The 24,359-nt window shown below is 40.7% G+C and overlaps 3 protein-coding genes across 13 annotated transcripts in view; all 3 read right to left on the bottom strand.

Annotated features, from left to right (window-relative positions):
• The window catches only part of grin1a (glutamate receptor, ionotropic, N-methyl D-aspartate 1a), a 36,523-nt gene extending 33,192 nt beyond the window's left edge, over positions 1–3,331 (bottom strand). For 3 of the 10 annotated variants that reach the window (XM_044174412.1, XM_044174415.1, XM_044174416.1), the window contains exon 1: positions 2,311–3,330. In XM_044174412.1, the coding sequence (XP_044030347.1) occupies positions 2,311–2,559 (249 nt within the window). In that variant the 5' untranslated portion in view covers positions 2,560–3,330. Of the gene's footprint in view, positions 1–2,310 lie in introns of all 10 variants that reach the window. The other 7 variants (XM_044174411.1, XM_044174414.1, XM_044174417.1 and 4 more) reach the window with 6 other exon arrangements.
• Positions 3,332–9,928: 6,597 nt separating this feature from the next.
• LOC122865581 (E3 ubiquitin-protein ligase RNF186-like) lies at positions 9,929–11,344 on the bottom strand. Its single transcript, XM_044174205.1, has one exon. It carries the CDS (start codon positions 11,136–11,138, stop codon positions 10,311–10,313), a length of 828 nt encoding a protein of 275 aa, XP_044030140.1. The 5' UTR covers positions 11,139–11,344; the 3' UTR covers positions 9,929–10,310.
• A 149-nt stretch (positions 11,345–11,493) lies between these two features.
• Positions 11,494–24,218, bottom strand: zgc:92275 (cholesterol 7-desaturase nvd). 2 transcript variants are annotated; one of them, XR_006375498.1, is made up of 8 exons: positions 23,371–24,218; positions 18,290–18,478; positions 17,372–17,550; positions 16,882–17,007; positions 16,505–16,624; positions 15,314–15,490; positions 13,903–14,120; positions 11,494–13,843 (listed from the first exon to the last, which is right to left on the bottom strand). XR_006375498.1 is itself a non-coding variant. In XM_044174204.1 (7 exons), the coding sequence occupies exons 1-7, from the start codon at positions 23,792–23,794 to the stop codon at positions 13,959–13,961; spliced, it is 1,377 nt and encodes a 458-aa protein (XP_044030139.1). In that variant the 5' UTR covers positions 23,795–24,218; the 3' UTR covers positions 11,494–13,958. The 2 variants fall into 2 exon arrangements, 1 of the variants encoding a protein (XP_044030139.1); XM_044174204.1 differs by having other exon boundaries at positions 11,494–14,120.
• Positions 24,219–24,359: the final 141 nt, after the last annotated feature.

Here is a 24,359-nt window from a genome sequence, read left to right as displayed (position 1 = left end):
GAAAAGTAAATTTCAGCATAGTTAAGAAAACCAGATTTCATTGGTTCACGCTGAAACCAGGGTCCCAGAGCAAAAAGTGTTTGTTTGGTTATAAGTTGAATAAATGCTAATTTATTTAAGAATATTCACTGTGTAAGACATGGTCTTTTTAAGACGGAGCCTCAAGATTAAGTACAAACACAGTAGTCCCCTTAATGATTTACTTATATATATATATATATATATATATATATATATATATATATATATATATATATATATATATATATATAATATAGAATTTATCAAATGATCACACACTGATTGCCACACTGAATCTAGGGAATTTGGGGCCCCTGAGCCCCCTCGGGGCAGTTGCCTGCTTTGCCTGGTCTGTAATCCAGCTTTGGCTGAAACATCTGTTTTCTACCTCAAGACGAATAAAATTTGCGTGCACTTTAAATACAATATCTTCATATTTTAATGGGTGCAACTGCTGCTCTAAATGTTGTATAACAGGTTAAAAATAAATTTTTTGAACCGTGAACGTCTTCATAAATTGTAGTCAGGGACAAACTCTATAACAAAGAACTAGAAGAGCAAATCTTTTCCTTTGTTCAAAATGTCTTCACTGTGTGGGCTGGCAGACTAATATTAATTTGTGGCCATTGGGTTTAGTCTTATCCCTGCATTAAGCAAACCAAAGCTGGCCAACTACTCTAGTAGAAAACCGAATTTTTGTGAGTTTGGAAGAGGAATAAAGTTGGCATGGCTGCGCAAGCATGGATTATTGGATGTGAGCAGTCCGTATGGTTGGGTCAAAAATGAGGTCTATCTTCCAAGGACTGCTCCCGGGCATCTACTCCTCCATCTGCCACGCACTTCCCTTCTCAGTAACTGTTATCGCCTACAAGCCAATCTCATCTGATTAAACCTTCCACAGGCCTTCTGTCTGAGTTAGGTGTGATTCTGTCTCATTTACAGGACAGGTGTGTGTAGAGAACTAATCTGTATAGCCTAATGGCTGGATTGCATGCTCATGCTTTGGGTGAACATGTGACAGGAGACTGGGTGTGACAGTATTATTCTGCAAGCCTGTATCAATTAAAGTCATTACACTAAGCAGAGGACCAAAGACATGCAAGTAGCACTAAAGCTGCGGGTGTGTTTTTTTTTTTTCTTGTTCACATGAAGCCTAATTATGTGTGTGGGAGAAATAGGAGCGAGAAAGACTTCACGCCTCAACATGCTGTGACATAATGTTGCCGCGTTTTAAAAGCCATGTTGAGCATCACATGAGAGGATGATCGGTGCATTTCAGCGTGCTTCCGTGTTTTAACTCTCAATGGCGCATACACTGTCCTCATACATTACTTATGAAATATGTTTTGTTTGTTAGATCTACAGCACATACGGTAGGCTTAGGCTTGTTGTATAGCTGAAAGATATTTCTGCCCTGGAAAATCTGCATCTAAGTACTTTTTTTTAATAGGAGTCTCATGCTATTCTAAAAACTGTTGTAAAAACAGCTGCATCATATCAGCAGCTGAGTGAGTGATCCACCCCTGAAGGCCAACATACAGGAACTCAAACTGTCCGCAGTAGTGTCAGCCTCCTCTTGCCAAAATGTTATCATGCAGTACACAAACACACACACACACATTGAAAGCCAAGCTGTTAATTGTATATGACGTATCTCCGCACATTTTCCCTCCTCACTGGCTCCTTTGCAGTTCAGATCTGCAGCTGTGTGCCCTGAAATGTACAGTTGCCCTCTCATCCGAGATATGCCCAAAACCAAAGCCTATTTTTGGATGTCTGTAAAACAGATGTGTCTGGGGAGTTAACTGTATATAGAAGAAGTGGACAAATTTGTGGGTTATGTGTACAAGCATAGAGTGGATGCCAAATTGGACAAATAACAGGCCTTTAATAATGTATGGGCTGATTTCTTTTAGAGTTTCTATACATTTGGTAAAATGTTCGTGCTGAATGGACAGTTTGCTGCTGGTGTGAGGCTTTGGAAAAATAGACAAACAGTTTAGTCTGGATTAAGAGTTCAAGACTGATGAGGAGCTGGTGACCAATCTGGTCTTTCACCCACTTCAGTGGGGAGAAAACACATCTGGTTATGTGTCCTGAAAGTACCAACTTTCTGTCGCAAGGCAGAGGGGCTTTGTTCCTCCAAAACACTCTGATGCATCTAACAGGAAACCAGATTTACAGGTAGGTGCGCATGGATCATATGCAGCCTGAGTTATGGGCTATGATTCAGAGATTAATAAATTAGTCGTTTGATATAGCGCCCATGCAGAGGTGGCAGTAAACTACCTGACTGGAGATGAGGTCCTCGCAGACGGAGAGAGCCATCTGGATGGCGTTGGGTTTGTGCGTAACCGAGATAGCGGTCAATTTGAATTTGTCCCTGCCGTAGACCTGGTTGGCCTGGGTCACGGCATCTTTGAAGACCTGCTCGTATCTCTTCTGGCTCAGGACGGCCCCGATGTTCACGATTTTCGGCTCGCAGCCGGCCCGCGCGCAGGAGCACGAGAAGAGCACCGCCAGCAGAAACAGACGCATCGTGTGGACCACCAAACAGCACAGTGCAGCCCGGTCGCTTTTCTCCCCGGTGGCGGGTCGGCTCGACCAGCTTCTGGACAGCAGCACGGCAATGCACGACTGCAGACACGATCCAGGTGGGCGGTGTGAGCGAGGGAGGGGGCCAAAAAAGGAAGAAGAAGGCTGGAAAAAATAGGTGGATTTATGTGCAATGCGGAGGAATGTACATGATCATTTTAGGGGCAGGCTGTCAACTAGGGACGTCCAAACCGCATTGTCCACCTTTTTTATTTTTTTTTATTTTTTTGCTCTCCTCTGCAGAATTGCTCAAACCTCCCTACTGATTTGAAGAACGAGTCAAACCATAGTCCAAGCTTCCAGGCGCCTTCCTCTCCGGGGTGTGTATCGCTCCCTCCAGCCGCTGCTCCGTGCGCTCTGTGCGGACTGATCACACCGCTGCGTCGCTGGCTGGTCGCTCCGGGCTGAGCGGCTGCTGTCCTTGGTGCTGACAGCTGTGCATGCGCGCCGCGGTGGTGGTGCTGCGCGCTCCCGCCGTATCGGCTCCCCCACTCTGGGTTTTGCGCGTTGGCGCGCTGCTGCTGCTGCTGTGATGATGATGATGATGATGATGCTGCTGGAATAGAAGCGTAATAGATCGTATGAAAAAAATGTAGGCTAGGCAACTTAAGGTTACTTGCTCAAAATACACGCCATCGCCATATTAGTGATAATAGGACATGTAAGGCAAGATCAGTGAGGGTAGCGCACATGCAGTGTTAGGCTGCATGCCTGCAGGGCATGGAGAGTCGGCAAAATGTATTCAGATCAGTGTGTGGGCTTTGTTAATGCGTGTGATTTGTAATGAGAACCAGACAGTTGTGACATCCCCAAAATAGCCTGATTGCACACGAGCATGGAGAGAGGAGGGAGGGGTGTTGATTCCATCTAGCGGGTTTCATGTCAGAGTTGAGCCACGGACACAGGCTTTGGAGTTGTTTTGCCTCCAAACTGGAAGGAGAGCCTGATTTGTCGTGTGGCTCTCTGCGTTGCGTCGACAGACCTCGATGGACAGCTCATTAATCATGCTGCACGTCAGTGCCATCAGCCGTCACGCTTCCACACGAGCGGACCCGCCTGTCTTGTGTCTTTAATCTTGCGCTGGTGTGTGCGCGGACGCGAGGAGTGAAATCAGACTGTGGTGTGTATGTTGTGTTATCTCTGACCCCGCGCTATGGAGTGTTTAAGTAGCCTAACTGTTGGGAGCATCCCTGCAGCTAGAAACATGAGCAGAATCAACCTCCTGGTAACCTAGGAAACAAGGTTTTTACAACACACACGCAAGCAAGCAAGCGCACACACACACACACACACACACACACACTCACACACAAAGGGGAGCTTTACTCGGAGGAAATATTTTCTGGCAAGCCTACAGTGAGTTTATTCATCACAGCAGGACACGTCGAAATAAATCACTCAAACAAAACGGACATGCACACAAAAATGAAAAGATAAAAATACATTTAGTCAGAGAGAGCCGTAGTGTGTCAAACTAGTCAAGCAGCTTCAATTTCATTTTAATTATTAATAGTCAATTGTTTCAATATTTTGCCCCAAGTGGATTTGTGTTGTGTGTTTATTCCTAGTGTTAATATCAAGGATTGCTGTGAGTGAAAAAGGTGTTTTTAAATGATGCGAGTAGAAAATCGCCCAACAGTGTTCTGAATTATAAATCACACAACACTGTGGTGTGTCTCTCCTTGTTGCAGAGAGCTAATAAATTAATCACAACGCTGAGGAAATCAACATTCATCAGCTGCTGGCTGTGTGCTTCCAAAATCAGCTGGTCTCAAACATGATTTGGTAAGGTTGTTTTTTGTTTTTTTTCATAACTTTAGACAAGGAAAATGTCATTTATGTGCACTGGATACTAAATAGGCTAAATAATTCCTCACCTTATACTTTTAAGATTACTTTAACATTTTCCTGCTACAAAACCACTTCAGACTGAGCTGTGTAGAACAGAAAACCTGGGTATTTTAAAAGAATTGACACCAGTCAAAACACCAAACTAGACACTAAATAAGTGAAGGGGACACAGCAGGGCTCTGGCAAATGCTTGCATATCTGCATGATTATCCTCACAAAGCAGCACTTTCCATTTTCAATTCTGTTCACTTGACTTTATTGCCGGGTCCATCGTCCAAAATGAAATTAAGTATGAACGTTGATTAGTAGTTTGACCACTTCCTAGCTTGTTCCAGAGCTTTCAACCACATCTCACAGTCTTCATTAGTGGGTGAAGTTTGCTCACAGTAGATACACATTGATGTCTAATGCATGTATCGCCAAACAAATCTCCAAAATGTAAACCTTTCATAAAAGAAGAAAAATGGTCTCGTTTTAAGCTTCGTGAATACGTCGTTTTCACAGAGATTCGAGGATTTTTTTAACCAAAGATGTAGGAGAATTTTCTCAAACCGTAGACGAGCATTGAATCCATCGGTTTGACTGAAACCTAAAAATCTCCAGACATGGAAGTCCATGGTCCACTGGACAGTGACAAAGCATTAAAAAACAACAGTTACAAACATCATCACTATACCAACTCTCAAAATCAACAAATGAAAGAAAAGACTGGAAGCAGAGGAAGAAAACACCCCTAAAGGCAACACAACAATATTATAGTTTCAAAGGAAAAAAAACATTTTTAGTATCTATTACATAACTCAAGCGACGTGTCTAGAACAGAAAATTAGAATACATTTTGGAGAAAAAGGGAGGCTGGTTGGTTCCAGGATTTTGATGCACAGTGCCACACAAAAACACACTGCCTCCAAAATGCCAGCCACACAGATAGGAGGAGACAAGTCCCTGCCACCATCAAACCACTGAGAATAACTGAAAAGAAATAATGGTGTTGAACAGAGCACCTAATGATTTCCCTCCCAGCCTTGCTGTGATTGCCACAGTCAGTTCGTAAACTCACCACTTATTGGATGGCACTGGACTCTTATTAAATGAGGTTATGAAGCCCTCCTCTGCCTCTCCTCCAGCCCTACCACCACTCACACACACACAGAGTTGGACCAATCTGCTCTGCAGCCATTATATAATCCATTTGCTTGTTTGCTGCTGGAGCAACACAACACAAGAGTCCTATAAAGCCTCTCCAGCTCAGTGAGACTAACACACAAAAATAGGCGCAGGCAGCCTAGCACACAAAGATCATTGCAGGCTTTTAAACTTAAGTACACACACATACACGCTGATCCTCAGAGAGACGCATACACACGGACACACTGTTGAGTTCACACTTTGAGTCGCCCGCCCACACAGAAGTAACACAGACTTATACACCACCCACACAGTCCTCTGCAAGGAAGAGGGACGTTTGCGTGTGTATGTGTGTGTGTTTTAAAACTGGTGTTGTTTAGGTGGATACCGAAACACTTTCTCATTAGCACAGTCATTACCATCATGCTGTACATTTGGTTGGAAAAAATGATTTGCAAATTTATTTAGATAGCAGAATTCATACACAGAGGCAGTTTCAAATTGCTTTACATTATATAAAAATTGAGAAGCAGTGCTGATATAAAATCATTTTAGTACTTGCTTTAATGTCAAAATTTATGGAGCCCTCTAAAGTGAAAAAATGTATCTAAAATTTCAGCAGACAATTCAAAAATATAACTTAATACAACAAAAAATAATATTGTTAGTTATCATTAAAATAGAATGTAAAAAGAAATATAAAGTTTTATACTTGTCGTTAAACCTCCAATCAGTTGGAATTGGATTTTCCTTTCTTTTTTTCATCTTGGCACAATTGTAATTTATCTAATCTAATGTAATGTTATCTATTCCCTATTTTCCCTTTTCCCATGCAAGATTTCCCATTTTCCGAATGCTTTTATGATAATGAGATGGGCGTGTCCATGCACGTCCAGACCAGGGTGTGTGTGTGTGTGTGTGTACAGTATATATGTGTAACAGCAGTGGAGCAATCAAGAGGACTGTGTGGCTAGCTGGCTTAACTGGAAATACTCTTACCTAAACACACTGTTCACCAGCCTTTTCAGCTAGCTACCTAGCTGAAGCTAACTTTCTTTATAAAGCTACACTAGCCAGTACACGTAATGGTAATCATCCATATATACACATGCACTTTAATACGCGTACAGCTGTAGCCATTTATTGTACATGTATATCACTGTATAAACTCCTGTAACAGTCGTTCAAGCATGTCAGGCGACAAGGTAAAGCTAACACAGTTAGCTAGCTACACAGCTTAGAAGTTCACAGACACCATACTTCTATCTTCATAACATTATCTTCATCTTTAAGTGCATGTCTCTTGTGTTTAACATCAGTGGAGCAATTGAGATGACTGGGGCTAGCTAGCTTAACTGAAAACATGGTAGTTAAACACACTGAGCAACAGCCTTCTTTGCTAGCTACCTTAATGAAGGTAACTTTGTTTGTAAAACTACGCCAGCCATCTATGCCGCATACTGCTGTAGCATCACTGTATAAATTGTTGTAACAGCAGCTAAACCATTTTAGCATTTAAATGAACTTTAACCAGTAACCTTTATGTACGCTTTATAAAGTGAATTGTTTGAGTGATTTTCAAAAATGTTTTCGTCTCATTTTAAATTTTTTGATGTTGCCATGGGGATGACATTTTGCTTTGGTAGCACTGAAAAGGCCTTAAAATATCAAAATGTTCTTGAAGGTGATTAAACCTGTGGGCATATCTTAATCAGGACTTGTAATAAAAAACAAAGCTAAAAAACAAAGTTATTTCACTAAATGTTTTTTTTATGATGTATGAAACACAACGTGGGAGAGAAGGGGAGGAAAGAACAGAGACTGTCACACTTGAACTCCGACATGCTTTAGTGATTAGCATGACAGCAGAGCGTTTGTCTGCGAACGACGTGTCTTCAGCTCCTCGCGTTGCTCTTTACGTCAGACGAGAGCGTTTTTCAGAACACATTTGCTCTGACCTGAACATGTACAAGTCGAATGGTGTGAAGAAGTGTATTATAAATGATATGTGAGCGTCACTTAAAGGCATGGAGCAGCTTTTTGCATGCAGCTGATGTCCATAATTGTTGGACGCCTCTGCCATGGAGCTCACATTATCTGATCAAAGCAGGGAGCAAAAAACAGGTCATGCTCTTCCAGGGCTTTGACATAAACAGAGCTGATGAAGTCTTGGAAGTGGATTGCCTCAATGAGTCATCTGCAGATGGATGCCTGCCTATCTGATGTGTTTCTCATGTAGTGTGAAGTCCTCACATAAATTATAGATGTGTGAGCAACCTCGGTGCTTGCTTGCTTGCTTGTTCCAATGCCAAGCTGAAGTTTTTATGCTGCAGATAACACAAAGACTCCTCTGGATTTTAGATTCCAGCTTTGTCCCTGCAAAGCCTCGTGGGGGCTGCAGGCCTGATCAATATGGATCGATTTTTTGTTTACATTAGAGAGGCCTGTCAGCTCCAACCTCATGTCTCAGTAATTGAGACAGTCCACCGAGTCAGGATAGAATTAGGATTCGATCTCAGGAAATCAGGCGGACATGTTATTACAGAGGATTTAAAGACACCACGATGATCCTGTTCTTATTCAAAGTGATACAATCCTTGATGTAGATGTAAAGCATATGGAATACACATGTGGAGTGTGTGTATAGTCTGTGATCCATCAAGTGCCTTAGACTTGTCTTTTCACATTATTACATGATGTCCTTGTCATGCAGCTCACCATTTTGAATTAGAATAATAATGGCTCTACATCAGTGTACCCAAGGCAACATTTCTGTGCATTTAATATACAGTACTCTATAAGTAATGTGAGTGATGTATTTTTTATATTTTTGAGAATTGTGTTTTGGCTGTTACATCATTGCTTTAGATTTTACAGCCAATCAACCAATTATTCTGGGAACCGTCATGAAAATCTTGAAAACTACACCAAAAAATCCTGCCTCTTGTACACAGATACTAAGTCAAGCAGATGTACAATATAGCCCAACACAAACATTTCCACAAACTCATTTTCTACCAAAGTTAAATTTCGCACCTTTACATATCACATTGTTAATTATTAAAGCTAGACTGCAGGACTTTTACCTATAAATGAACGTCTGTTACATTCAAGCCCTTGCCAAACGAGTTCACACAATGCTGATTAAGCCCATCACCGCCAGGGAAATCTCTCTGTATTTCGTAGTACATGGAATTTTAAAATTTGGTGTCTGTGCCGACATTCTCGTGCGTTTTATGCCAATCAGCAATGATAGGTTTGCCAGAACAGAAGCGGGGAGCAACCCAGAGCCATGTAGAGAGCGCCGCGATCCGCCATTGCTGTAAAAAATACAAGGCGAGGGAATTGGAGAGAATGTTTATTATTGAGCATTGTTTATTATGATTGTATGATTTTCCTCATATTAGGACACATTTGTTGAAGCTACATGAATTTTTATATTTATTTTTTGGCCACTTGGCGGCAGCGGGGCAAGCTGAAAACAACTTTAATATATTGTCACCTTTAAAGTTGTAATGGCGAACACGTAAATTGTCAAGTTACACATTTAGCAAACACAGAGCAAGAACAGTATTCTTTTGGAGTCATGTCTCTTTCCACCAGCCAGATCTTGAATAATCTTAAACAGCCTCCGCATAGGTGTGTGTGTGTGTGTGTGTGGGAGGGGTTCCTGCAGAGTCAATTGTCCTTTTCTTTGGGTTTATCCCCAGGAGTGGCCCTTTTCATATTACACATAGTCATTTAACCCATGGTTACTATAAAAAATATTGATGAGTGCAGCTTTAAAGCTAAATCTAAACTTTGGGGCGTCCTGATGGCCTAGCGATCTAAGACACTTAAATGAATTTTTTTTTTTAAATTTAAACCAAAAACTTACAGAACAGAACAGAAATCTAGTCTATACGAGTATTTATATATCTATTTAAAATCGCAGATACATAGCAACAAACTTAAGGTGCAAGTGCATCAGCAACAAAACAAAAGAAGGATGAAACAAATAGCAGCTTCACTTTTAGCTTTCATCATTGCTCTCTCTCTTCCTCTCTTTGAACGAATAACATGGATATAAAGGATTAAATCGTAGGGCCAAGTCTCCCTCATGTGCACTATGAAAGGAGATCAAGCTGGGTTTTTGTTGCTAAGAATATGCAGCAGTAACAGCAGAGAGCATCTGAGCTGTTCTGATGAGAAGTAGGTCAACACGAGACCCAGAAAGATATGAAGAGTTTGATCCAAAGTCAAACCTCCATTTATCCGTGGCACCAAATCCTACGAAGCTCTTCAAAGAAAACAAAAGTCAGTGATTGACAAACTGATAAGACACCAGATCCTCTCAGAGTTTCAGATATTTTAATTAACTAGCTTTAATTATTTTAACTAATTCTTCATGTGCAAATTATCCTGTTTAGGAGTCAGGACTTTTTCCAATAATAATATCTGCAGTAAAACACTGCTATACAGGCCTTACTGAGTCCAAAGGTGAGTCTGGAATAATCAGGTTATGTGAAATGAAAGATAATAAATTAGGTTAATAATAATAACAATGGAAGTATAAATGACATTTGACATTGCAGAATAACTTCAAATAAAGGGTCTTATTCCTTATTCCTTAGTCTTATTCCATGGAAAAAAAAATAGTTAACAGGCAGTTAAATCATGAACCATTTTGCAGAAGTCAGACAACTGAAATCACTTAAATGAGTGTATATATAAGCTTAACCAGTACTGAAAAGTATGGACAGCATTATAACCGGAACAACAATGTACAGGAAGCAACCCAGCAGCGCTAGGACGAGCAGCAGGAGGGCAGTGATGGAGAAACAGAGGGAGTGTAGTCGCATCAGTCTCAGTCCTCTGACAAGGCAGGAAGGGTGGATGCAGCATCCACATATGTTTCTGTGTCTGTGCGCTTCCAGCTGCCTCAACAGAGCGAAGCAGCATAGAGGCGATGCTGGGACCTGAAGTTCAGGGCCAGGACTGATGACGAGGGCCGGCCCGGGCTCATAAACGCTGTTACTGTACGACTCCTCCTGCAGTCTTCTGATCTCCCACTGCGGGAACGGGGTGGTCTGTCGACAGAAAGGGCACTGCAGTCGGCTCGGGTCCTTGGCCTGCCTCATAATGCCAGCTGTACAGTGGTGGCACAGAGTGTGGTTGCAGTTGAGTAAGGTGATGCGGTGATCTCCGTGTGAGTTGAACAGCTCGCTGCAGATGGGGCACTCGTGCTGACTGCTGTCGCTGCACAAACTCCTGACACTTCCACTGCAGCCGGGCTGATCCCTGCCAGCCAATTCCAGCTGTTGTGGAACAGATGTCTTTCGGTCAGCCCCATCTGTTGCTGTTTGCGTGTTCTCATCGCGGCTGCCCTGACGTTTCCGGTGAAGAAGAGGCTGTATGACTGAGTCGCTCACATCATCATGCTTCTCTGCTCCCTTCGTTGTGTATAAAACTCTGACATAAGTCTCTTCTGTAGCTGGCAGGTGCTTTTCTGCGAGCGTAACAACGCCTTCCTCCTCAGTTTCAAAGACTTCTGCCTCAGCCATCCTTCATGACAAAAAGATTGTTTCTTTTTTTCTGTCTGTATGATACATTTAACACAAGCTCAATATGCTTCCTTATTACAGCTAGTCTACTCTCTTCCTGGACAAAGCTCAACTGAGCCAACTGTTGATGTAATGCGTCAGTATAGCAAAGGCAACTCAGTCCTCTCCCACCATAAACCCAGATAAGATAAGCACATTCACAGATAAGGAGTGCTAAGCAATAATCTGAGCCTCAGAGAAGTGCCACTGGCCAAGTAGCACAGTGAACATTTCACTATTCCACTCAATTTAACACGCTAACGTATTCAGTGCAACGGAAAGCTTTTGCCAGTTCAGAAATGCATGAGCAAACACATTAGAGCCGAGCAGACAGATTTATTCTGCACATTTAAATAAACATTACATCTGTAGATTAGCCAGCTAGGAAAATACTTTTTAATATTGAGAAGGAACAGAGTTGTTCATAAGAAATGTTGTGCTTTTTAACGTTTGCTTTGAAATTAATCTTCTCTCTTTCACCATCTGACAATCTAACGGAAATTAAAATGTAATGCCAAGCAATCCCACATAACCAGCGCCATCACCATAGGCAACTGAAGATTATTGCTTTTATACTTTTGTCACATTTCCAAGCAGGCACAGTAGCATTTAATGAAGCCTCATAGCATTGTAGTCATCGGTGATTAAGTCAGTAATGAGTCGACAATGTGCACTGTGAGTAAATAAAGAAAAAGAAATATTTAATCTGCATATGGCTGTCTTACATGCACATATGCTAGAGCAGTAATGGGAACACAACTTTATGACAGTGCATCAAGAGCAACACTTTAAATAAAAGTTTTCAGTGCGTAGTCTTGAATAAAACAAAACAAACAAACACATACAATAACAGCATATAACCAGTCTGGACCAGATAGGCTGCAAACTGTAAAAATTGAATGTAACCCTACAAAACAAACAAACAAAATAATGTGCATACTGACACGAATCCCTCTCCAGGGATTTAATGCTTTAATGCTATTCAATTTGGGTCAGTAATTTTCTTGTATGCTATAATTTCTTGCTTTCCGATAAAAATGCGTTTTAAGAAGAGACTTAAAAGAAGACACTGACTCAGATAACCTGATTTCTTTGGGCAAGTTGTTCCAGAGCCTCTGGGCCACAGTGGCAAAAGCTCTGTCCCCCTTAGTTTTCATCCTGGGCTCAGGATAACCGTATGCACAATTATGTTTGTTAAAGGAATAATGTTAAACATTTTTGGGAAATATGCTTATTTGCCTTTCTTTATGAGAGTGAGATTAGAAGAACAGTATTTTTATAATATCAATGGATGACTACTTGCATGTGAAAGGGGTCGCTCGAAGTGATGAAGCCACAGAGAATTTTCGTTTTCCAGCCCGCAACTTGCTTGTTTTAGGTTCACTCTCATCGCTCTCAGCAGGCAGCTGTTTTCGGTGAAACTGTATGCCAGAAACACTTTTAATGTTGCTCTGTAACTGCTGGATGTGTACATAGCAACTGTTTGCCAACAAATTTGCCATATAAACTTAGATGGTGATAGTAGTGTCAGTGTTCACAACTTTTTGCCAGTTATTGCAGGTTTACAGAGCTAGTACAGTAGAGTCAGGACATAGTTAGCCTAGCTTAGCATAAAGACTGGAAGCAGGGGGAAACAGCTAGCCTGGCTTTGTAAAGCCTACTCGTGATCATGTTGTATTTTGTTTTTGTTGAATCTATACACAATCTATTTTATTATTTTATTAAATTAAAAAATTGGGAATTTAGGAGTTGCATGCTGTTTATTTCTTCACAAAGAACAGTTTATCCATCCGTGCTGCTTAATCCAAAGTCTAAGTTATCTTGGTGTCAAAGTTTTTCAGAGGAATTTAGATGTGGGCATAGCTTCTCTACAAGCTAGAGACAGTGTAATGATACTACCTAAAAGTCATGTCAGTCCCAGAGATAAGCCTAAAAGAATTGGTGAAGTGGTCCTTTAAATTGTCATTGCACAGTGCTGTGACTAGAAAATCCCTATCAGCTGGCTGTTAAGTAACCTGAGATATCAATCAGAAAACAAACACACCTGCCATTTTACCTGCTGTTGAGGCATCGCCCAGTTTGATTACACATTAAAGATTTAAACGTACAGTTTGGAAGGCCAGACTTATTATTTTCAAACGTAGATGAAGCCAAAGTGAGAAGAAACTGATACCAGATCACAGTATTGTGAGACACTGCAGAAGAAGAAGCCTTTCCACTGAACTCAAACTAGAGGTAGGCGGTTTATAGTAACCCATGACAACAGAAAAACAGGGGGAAAAAAATCGGCTTAAATAGTTACTCAAGCACAAGACTGTTGCTGGATATATGAATCACAGTATATGCAATTATTCACATTTTGCAGAGTAAAACGGCTCTGACAATCTAATGGTCGACGTCACAATGAGGCAATTGTGGTTCTTAGTATTGCTTGCTTTGAATATTAGCACTGGTTCATCAAAATCCCCAAATTTCGGGGCTGAATCCACTCGGTTAGTTATACCAGTGCAACCAGCCGACGTGACAGCTGTAGGCACTTGCGTATATAATCATATATAGTCATATCATCCACTTAAATATGTCTAAGAAAAGGAGGTTATAAGGTTTAACGTAAAGTTCAGGCTTTCAAAAGAGCGCCCAGCCCCATCCCACTAGCAAGTCAGGTCTCCTCTCCTATGTGAAAGTCAATCCTGGACTCCTTCCTCTGAGACCTCTGATTAACGTCAGCCCTGACCTGACATCTTCTTCTCTGCTGATCTCTCCTCCTGTAGTTCAGGGAGGTCAGAAGTCTAAAGTGTTGCGCTGGTATTGCAGCCGTGGGCTGTTCTTGCTGTAGAACTGACTGAACCAGCGCCTGTGCTTCTGGATGGCTGAATCTTCCTTCACGAGGAGAGGCTTGGAGATGTACTTCTTATTGTTCCAGATCATCACGTCCCGCTCAAACTAGACACAAAAAAGAAAACAGGAGAAGGTCACTGGAAAAGCTGCGACAAACACTGAGTAAATATGAATATTAATTTACATTAACAACCATAATATATTGTAGGTTTGTTTTACAACTTCAAGTCCATTAGACACACGTTTGCTTTAGTGCTCAGCACTTCCTCTATCGCCGTTTACTTCCCCTGAGCACTTGATAATCAAGCAGGCGGCATAGTTGCAGAAGATTTGGAAAGGGACAGACTTTCACTTAAAGAAACTAGGACTAAGAATTAAAAAATAACTTAAGAACAATCTGTATTTTTTACTGTCTTGTTGCATTACATTATCATAATTTATCAGCAGGGATTTCTGCATTGATTAAATGTCACTCCACAGTTACTCCATCAGCTGCTGAGCTTCGGCATTTCAGTCTACACTCAAACTCCACCTCTTGAACTGTCCTCTAAAACTGAGTTTCCTCTTTGTGTTAATGCCACATGGGGAAACAAAATGGCAAAATAATTTAACAAAATTGTTCTATAAAATCATTCTTTTTCTGAACTTCCAAACAATTAAGTAACACTTTGAAACATTTCAGAAGGACCGCAGAAAATGAAAGACGCTGGATATCAAATGTCAATATTTTTTTGATACGGTCCTAAATGTTTCTGGAGCACAGACTGTTGAAAACTATTAAGTGCCAAAGGTTTGCATCAAAGACCAGATTCATAGTCGTTTTGTACTTTACTTACTTTATTCTTTAATCAAGTAGTTCCTGATTTAAATCATAATTTAGCTGGTTTTAGACTATTACATTTAGGTAAAGTTCTTGTTAGAAAACGTATTAGTTTTCTTTTTTGTTAAATCAGTGACTGTGTATTTTTCACTTCACCACACAGTTAATTATCAAGTTTAATGAGGACTATTTACACCTTTTCTGTGACTGTGTGGTGTTACTTCTGGTGGCAACGAGGAGGCAGAATTAAACCAAAGGGGAGAGTGGGAGACAAATGCACACAATGATCTCTTCCCATTAGAGCAATTCTGAATTATAAACTTTCTACTAATAATACCTGTAGTCATTTGATGCATTGTTACTATAAAAAGATTGATTAGGAGCTTAATGCGGATGCAGCGGCACAAACACTGTAAAAACAGATCGGACAACGAAGGACTATGTCACAGTGATATTAGAAGGTAAGTGTATACTGCACCTGAATGCACTCTGCTCTGAGGATGAATTTGGGCACCAGAGGTAGGACATTAGATTGATAGAAGATGGTGTGAGAGACACACTGCAACAGAGGCTCCACTGGAGTCACACAGTGCATTATAACACCCCGGCCCAAGAAACTGTGGTCAAACAGCAGAAACACCACTCCTGGGCCCACCTGAAACATAGCCAAATGTATGATGATTGCAACCTGTATATTCATCTACTGAAATACTATGAAAGAAAATATGTACAGAGTTGGTGATATACCTATTATTTGTTTTTATGCACTAGGGATTGCTTCATCGTTTACATTTACATTAATTGAGCTTGTGGATCAAAATAATCAAATATATTTTGCGTTATTTAACATCGAGCCTGTCTTACAGAAATTGTAATGCTTGAAAAGCAACAGTGTGTTGATCAGACCTGAATGCTGCTGAAGTCCGCTAATGGTCGCCTCTCATATTTTCATGCGTTTAATTTTATCCAATGCTCATCCCAGGATATTGCCGCTGACCGCTCACTCCCGCCTGCATTACAGTAACCATATCCTTGCCCTCAACATTTGTGTTGGGTCTTATAGGATCCTACTCCCCCTGCAGCACCCTGCTACTGGTTAAACTAGCGAGATTAGGGGTTTCAGGGTACACTTATTCATCATATATAATTCACCAGGAGAGATTGAAAGGCACAAGCTGCACAGCGGTTGCTAATGTTCCAGGCACAACTAAAGAATGCTGTGTTTTTTGCATTAGACCAGCATTTCTTTGAGCTGTACCTACATGTATATGGACACTGAGTTCAGACCACGATGTTTTACATTGGAGATTGTTGGAGATTTTCAGTCCTGCTGGTTTTGTAATAACCAGTTTTGTCATAACACACACAGTCCACATCCTTTAGGCTCCGTACTTTTTTAGTAAACAGATAAAAGCTGCACTAAGAGTTTCTTCAAAACAGAAGTTAATTAATGAAATGTTATTGTTAACTTTTTGTCTAAATTTAACAACCATTTATAGAAATACAGTTCTGTGCTTTTGACGTGAGGTACAGTAGATATTTTTCATCTAAAACCTTAGCGCTGAAATCCATTTGAATTTTAATGGAATTATTGATTATGTTGTCAATATAATTTACAAAAAAATCACAGAAAATCATGTACAAACTGCATTCCTACTTTGAACTTTACCTGTCTGGCCACAACATGAACATCCAGCAGAGCCCAGCGGTGTCCAAACACAGTAAGCGCATGCTTCACCAACATCTGAGAACAATGCTTGTTGGGCTCTGACTCTGGTTCCCATTCAACCTTGAATAAACACACAAACACACACATATGCATACACACAGACAAAGTACATACAGTGGCATTCAGACACAGAAATACAGTGTTCAATAGTGCTTCATCCATCAATAGAGCCACACTGCTGGCATGGCTTAAAACAGTATGTTAAGAGTGTGTTTAACGCTTCTGCAAATTTAGCACTGATTTGGCATCCCTGAAACTCTGAGGATTGTAAAAGCACCATCACGTTTGGCATCTTTTAGTTTCGAAAAATTAGTTACCTTCCAGTCATGCCGCAGAAATTCCCAGCTTTTGCTGTTGGTGTAACGCAGATCTGCTCCGCTGACAATGCCCGGTGTGTGCAGGTGAGCGAGGTGAGCGATGTCTGCTGCATTTTCAGGAATCTCCTATAGGGAGGAGAGGTCACCATGACACATTCTCGTGTTTGTGTTAGTAAGTTTGGTAACAAAAGCACCTTCTCTGCCTGGGGAGTTTGATACGGAATTTATGTACAACTACAGAAAGTGGATTGTCTGAGGACTGAAAGTAAACAGTTAGCGGGAGTTAATGTTAATTCCCCCTCCCTGCTCTCTGTGCAGTCACAGTGAGGGACAACGTTTCTTTATACTTCACATCTGTATTGATCATTTATTAAAATGTAGAAACACCTGACAAAGTAAAACACCCAACAAACTGGTTTTCATCTTCCAACAAACTAAAACATCTTCATGCTGCGAACGTTAAAACACATCCACACACATATGCACCTACCTCTATGTGAGCGTTGATAAAATGTTCAGTTCTCCCCCGATAGACCCACTCGCCCTTTGTAATTTCCTGCTGCTCTGGGACGGTCCACTGAGGATCTTCTCCATCACAGTGAAACCAAACCAGTATCAGGCCGTTGACCTCACAGCTGGGCCAGCAGCGCACCATGGCAAACTCTGGCACTGAATGACAAAGGAAACCCGAATCTGGATCATACAGTCTCTTTAGTCAACATGTATACAGGGAAATGGGTAACATTTTATTTTAACAATCCACTGTTCAGTAGATATTCAGCTTCACCACTGTCTGTTAACAAATGACCAAGAAACAATGCCGGTCTATTGACTTTTGGTAAGACAACTTAATTTAATCGAAAATGACATAATACCATAATCTAAAGTCAATTTATTAACTGAACATATTTTCACTTGTACACAAAAAATATTTGCATCTCTTGCGCCAACACTCGGTCGAAATGTTAACATTAGACGTCAGTCACAAGATATCTTGTAGCACCACCCTCAGGACAAACTGCATATTGCCGATGACGCTCTGAGAACAACATAAATATCAAGATCTTGTTTCTTGTTCGGTTCAAAAGTTTTGTACAATGGAATTTTATGAATGTTACAGCTTCTGGGGGCCACTAGCAAGGCAATTCTTTTTTTTATTAGAAACAGTAGCAGACATAAAAGTAATGCGTGTGAAAGTGTCCAATAATGTGCATTATTTTAGATAATGAATGTGTAAGAGCTTTGTTAATTGTAAATGATTTAGTTGCATTTAGTAGGCTTTAAATTATACACCCAATCAAGGTACCATAGCACTGAGACATGATAATATTGCAAGTAATGTTTTAGTTATCCATGCCACATGCTTTTTGTAGAATAAGAATCATTAGACACCAACTTCAGTTCATACCTTTTTCTGCATAGGGGATCCTCACACACTTGCCATCGTTCCCCCGAAACTGCCATCCATGAAATGGGCACTCTATGCAGCTTTCCACCACCCGTCCTCCCACAGCCAGGTTTGCACCCAGGTGTGGACAGTAGGCATCCACCACGTAGGCCTTCCCATCCTGGCCACGAAACACTGCCACCTGCTCACCTGATTAATTACAGTAGGGACAAACACTTGATACATGCTTGATACAGTCCACTGAAATACTCTAATTTCTGTGCAATTTTATTGACTCAGTATGGTTGCGTCTCTCTCCAGAGAATCTACATTGATAAATCCACAGGAAAAAAAACAGCAATTTGTTGTAAATGAGAATCATAAGCATGCAGCATGCAAAATACATATAGATTCCTTAGAACGAGGTTCCTCCAATTCTTTTTATGGTGGAACTTGCACCCAGCACGATTATTTGGATCAAGTTAGTGAATCCTGAAGTCACTGACAAACAGGGATAGTGTACACTTGCTAATCAGCATTGTCACTGCACTGAGGTAAACTTGCTTTCAAAACAAGCAGTAACTGCTATGGTCAACTGATAAAGATGGCTGCCACAAACAAACTGGCCCCAAACACTTTTATTTTGAAATAAATGGAGAAACCGCCAAATTCTCAATTAAATGTTGCCACAGATTAGAGTGTTACTGCTGTGCATAATTTCACTTATTCTAATGTGTGTCTTGGTGGCAATTTAAAAAAATAATTGTTTCAACAATAATTAAAGGAGCAGTGTGTAGTGTTTAGTGGCATCTAGCGGTGAAATTGCAGATTGCAAGCATTTGAATACTGCTCGCCTCACCCTCCCCTTCCAAGCATGTAGGAGAAACTACAGTGGCCGCGAAACTCGCAAAAAACGCAAAAGAGCCAATCTAGAGCCAGTGTTTGGTTTGTCCGTTCTGGGCTACTGTAGAAAGATGGCAGCCTCCGTGGAAGGGGACCTTTTGTAGATAAAACCGGCTTATTCTAAGGTAATGAAAACACAACAATTCTTATTTTCACTAATGAAAAGATACTTATATTAAATATTATATTCCATTTCTACCAATAGCTCCTTCTAAATGTTACACACTGGACCTTTAAAACCCCTATGAGTAGAATTTTTATGTGATTTTAGCATCTTTGATTATTCTGATGGCTTAAGTTTTAGTTTGTAGAAAATTAGACAACATATGTGTGTAGGGGGTTTGGTGTGCATTGCTGTTTACCGCAGTGTCTTTTTTAGTACTACCACCAGGGGCAGATTCTACATATAATGGCTTTAAACAGATATAGTCCACTTTAAATGCTTATTTTGACTTTTATCGCCCTCATCCCACTGTCTAACTGTCTTTTGCAAAGGATAAGCAGCAAATGTTTGAAGTCACTGCAATAGATGGTTACACTTGGCCTGCTCTGATGAGGTTCCAGAGATAGATTGTAACTACGGTACAGTGGGTCTTGGGAACCACTTTGTATGGTGCATGTTCAGACTGAATCTGTTCCCACTCAGACACCACGTGTAGAGAGCTCTACCTACTTTATCTACTGTATTTGGCTTGACATTTGGCTGACCTACAGTGTTCAGATTGCTCCCAGATTCGCACAGGCTGGGAGCACTGTAGTTAAGAGTAACCGCAGAGCCAGCAATAGCAGTGCCTAGTCAAGGTGCTCCTCAGTAAAATTCAGAGAAATCCAAAATAAGGCTCATCCAAATGAGGGGTGACAGCACCGCACTGCTGTCCCCAGACTGTTGTGGGGCAGAACTGAACCATAGCACAATGTTAGAACGGCACAGGAGAAAAGACACACTAGGCAGAATTTAATATATGATGCAAATGGATGACAGCAGGAGAAAGTTGGAACCAGACACTGCAGTCATTCGCAGCAGGATGCAGATCCTGAGGGAGGCCAAGTTTAGATTTGGTTCAACAGAATTTGGGACAGTCAATGAATGTCGGGGGCTGGAGGGAGAATTTGTGCTGAAAGGGACGAGAGGTAGAGAAAAGAGACCAGAGGGAAATGTAAGAAAAATACAATTCTGTCATATATATTAAGCGGCCTGTACGTTTATTGTTTTCCAACATGTAGATTATACCCCCATGGTTTTCTGGAAATCTCCCTTTTCCACTTTGGCAACCACTGATCTGCATCACACTTTTAGTGTGTAGGAGCTTTAATAACCTGCTAAACTGGTGCATTCTGTAAAAAAACAGAAATATTGAGCAGCCAATCAGTCAGCATGTGATCACAGCCCTTAAAATCTACCACAATATTTGCCATGACTGTGGAAATAGTAGTTTGACAAAAAGAAAAAAAAATTCCAACTCAAGGTCCACTTACTAGTTTTTCCAGGGCTTTCATTAGCAGATGGAGTTCAGTCGCTGTTATGATTTCAACCATATCACTTTTAGCTACCACTACTATTGACTTCATGTCAACAGATTAATCTTCATGATAACTGAGCAATCTCCATCTGATGAAGACCATTGGTCCTAATTGAAAGCTCTGGAAAAAGCTAATAAGTGGACCTTGAGTTGGGATTGTTTTATCAAATAACCACAGTATTTTTTTTTTGTTTGGTGCTGAAACGATTAGTCGATGAATCAAGTCGTCGGTCATCAGAAAATGATTGGGGAACAATTTTGATTGAGTTAATCTATTCATTGATTAATCTTTTCAGCCATTTATCAACAAAAGGTACCAAATGTTCTCTGGTTACAGCTTCTCAAATGTGAGTATTTGCTCCTTTTTTATCATTATTAATTGAATATCTTTGTGTTTTGGATTTTTGGTAATACAAAACAAGTTGAAGACGTCACCATGACCTCTGGGAATATTTTATAGATTAAATGATTAATCATTTAATTGGAAAAATAGTTGAAGGATTAATTGGTGATTAACTGGTGATAAAAAATGATTGATAGTTTTAACTGTACTGTATGCTGAATCACTCTGCAACAGCAGGTGCCTGTTTTTACTGGTGGATATATTTTTCAGGTATAAAACCTTTGATATACTGTTTGTTTATTTATGGCAGGTGATGTGACAGAAACATGAAAGCACCACACGCTCTTTGAAACCTTTTTGAACTCAAACTCAAAGAAACTCTGAGGAGATCAAACAGTCCCACTGCATATTAACACGAGAGACAAATCTAAAATGTGAAACACGTTTCTGTTTTAAATCACGTGGAAATATGTCAAAATAAATCCCATATCAGTGTGTGAAGTAAATGTAAACTTTGTAACAGAGCTGCTACATATCAAGCAGCACAGAGATATACGTATGACATATTAAAAGCTTTAAAGTTGTGAATGATGAGTTGTCATATCATTGATCATAGAGAGGCCTGATGCAGGATATATTGGCTGCCAGATCACCATAAACACTAAATCAAAGAGATCATAAAAGACTCAGATTGATTTGGCTATAGATTTTAAGATTTAACCTCCTGCATGAAATGGAGCCATTTAATGTTTGAATGACAAAGATATCGCCTACAGATATTCATGATAAAACCTAATGAACAAGTGATGGACTGAAGAAGTTAAACATTACGTTTGCTGGACTTTCAACTGAGGGTTTCTCTGAATTAAGATAATTTGGCCTTTTAATTGTAGTAATAAAAGGCCATGAACGAGAAATTTGAAGACATTGCCTCAAGCTCTGGGAAATTATAATTTCACTATTTTATGACATTTTATAGCCCAGACAAAACCATTAATCAGTTAAAAGATTAATCAGGAATCAGCAGATTAATCGATAATGAAAATAATCGTTAGTTGCAGCTTTACTACCATTATGTAATAATTCAATTAATATTTGTAAACACAACGTCTGCCTCCTTCAAATCAAACAAGCAGTTTAAAGCTTGACTGACCTGAAACAATGAAGCTTTGTTCGAAAAGAAAGCGTTACTAAGCATCCTAATCCCTAAACTACTCTTAACAAAGACAGTGGGCCATTGTGTTTCAAATGTATACTTTAAATACCAAAAAATGTTGTAATATGAGCTTGTCTCTCCTATCCTGGCAACTCTCACAACACTCCTCCCTGAGAGGACAACAGAGACCAGGTGAACTGGCAGAATGTCAGGGTTGTAGAAAGGCCAGCAGTGGCAATTCAAACCTAAAGAACCGCAAATGTGCTATCTTCGTTTAATTAAAATAAAAATTCAAAGAAGAATCAGAGGCGAATCATCTGTATTACCAATTACACCTCCTACAATGTAGGTACTGAAACAGAATTCATTCATATTTAAGATATATATATATTTTTTAATTACATTAACTGAGTTAGATGTGAATGTAATGACAACTGAAAATAATTTGGAGCGTGAGAATTACACTATTTTGTTTATGTCGAATGTTCTTGAGCTCACTAGGGTAGCCGATTTGTGTGACATTTCACATTTACTACTTTTTGGAAATTCAGCTCATACGCTTTATGAGCAGTTTACGTTGAGTGACTCTGAAGGGGTTCTTCATCTTGTTGTCATGGCTACTGACACTTCCTGCAATAAAACTTTTGTATGAAATCTTGGGGTGAATCATGAACTCAGAGTTAAACTTTACCAGTCAATTCAAACCAATAGCAAAGTAAAGTAGAGGATGCATTCCCAGGTATGACTTAGAGAAACGTGTCTAGGCTTAGGATCATCTCTAACTGTCTTTTAGAGTCCAAAGTAAACATACAGATGCAGCAATTAGTTACTGTATATCCCACAGATTTGGTGGTTCACTAACCTCACCTGTCACATCTTGTTTAGGGGTTTTAAATATTACAGCTACACTGATGCAGCTCAGGTAAACAGGGCTGCAGTGTCAGCATCTTCACTTCCTGTCCCACTGCTGAGGCCACTTGTACTGTCTGCTGAGGCTTCTCAGTTTACACACTTTGATGTTTGGGGAAAATGTTGCCTTTTGGGGGACCTGTCAAGTAGGATTTGTAATATGACAACTTAGGCCTACTTACTATAACTTAATTTTGCTTCTTGAATCTTGAGTGTCTTATTTATGGTGGTTTTTAACTGGTGGTAATGCAACCGTCACTACTTATCATACCTAGAACAGAGACATTTTTGACCTCGCCCCTCTCCAGCATGCGTGAGTCCAGCACTCGGTACCAGCCGTTCGGATAGACCGGAGGCAGCTCTCCGGTTTTCCTCCTGCGGCGGACCTCGTTTGCCGCCTGAGCTCTGGAGCGACCGTCTTCGGCGATGTATCCCACATCATCGGGCGCCCTTAGGAGCTCCAGGGGACAGAAGAGAAGCCTGTACAGCCAGTCCATGGCGAGGAGGGAAACTCCGACAATGATGGAGACCACAGCCAGCGCTGGAACACCGAGCAGCCCGGTTTCCCGCCACAGCGGGTACCCGTTGCCCACTGAGTCCACCGGGTCTCTGGCCAGTAAGATAAGCATTGCGCCTACTCCCATCCCGATAATAGCAGCCAGCTTCCCAGTGGACATGTTCTGACTGTCCACCATGTCTCCTGTGGCTCTCTGGTGTCTCTGTCGCAGTCTGCAGTGACACGGCGTCGCCGCTCACTTGCACAGCAGGCTGTCGGGACAGTTTTGTGTGTCGTCCGGGAGTTGCACGCATTGTTGCAGGTGTCTTGGACACGAGATGCGCTACTATGTGTAAGCCACACCCAGGGCCGGTCCTGAGCAGAAGTTTTATTTGGGGCCCCTTCCCTTCATTTTCTGTGCAGCTACCTGGACTTACCTAATTAGATTAGATCAGATAAACTCCGCTGCCTTGGCCTTCTTCGGATTCGGATTCTTTAAGGATGCTCTTAACTTGTTCCACAGAAACATCATTTCTATCAGACTGCATATGTAGGCCTACAACTGATTTAATAATATGAACACAGTGGTCTGACTTATCCCCCCTGTCAAACCCAGAGAATAAAAGTCATTAAATTCACTTACTAGTGTCTTTACATGCCTTTATTTTGTTAATTTCCATTAACTCCAGTAACCAATCGTGCTACATAGTAGTACTAGCTCATGTTACACTATATGTCCAAAAGTATGTGGGCACCCAAACAGC

This window comes from Siniperca chuatsi, linkage group LG18, assembly GCF_020085105.1.
Source record: "Siniperca chuatsi isolate FFG_IHB_CAS linkage group LG18, ASM2008510v1, whole genome shotgun sequence".
In the NCBI taxonomy this organism is placed as follows: domain Eukaryota; kingdom Metazoa; phylum Chordata; class Actinopteri; order Centrarchiformes; family Sinipercidae; genus Siniperca; species Siniperca chuatsi.
The sequence above is the reverse complement of the archived record's forward strand: the minus strand, read 5'-3'. Positions and strand labels throughout refer to the sequence as shown.

What these genes read in the sequence shown, in the direction of transcription:
- LOC122865581 (XM_044174205.1), bottom strand. Translation starts at nt 11,138, where the DNA reads ATGGCTGAGGCAGAAGTCTTTGAAACTGAGGAGGAAGGCGTTGTTACG.
- zgc:92275 (XM_044174204.1), bottom strand. Translation starts at nt 23,794, where the DNA reads ATGGTGGACAGTCAGAACATGTCCACTGGGAAGCTGGCTGCTATTATC. An exon ending in CAAAAATGTCTCTGTTCTAG is followed by an intron (nt 18,479 to 23,370) that starts GTATGATAAGTA and finishes GTAATTAATCAG; the next exon opens with GTGAGCAGGTGGCAGTGTTT. An exon ending in TTCTGCGGCATGACTGGAAG is followed by an intron (nt 16,625 to 16,881) that starts GTAACTAATTTT and finishes TGTTTATTCAAG; the next exon opens with GTTGAATGGGAACCAGAGTC.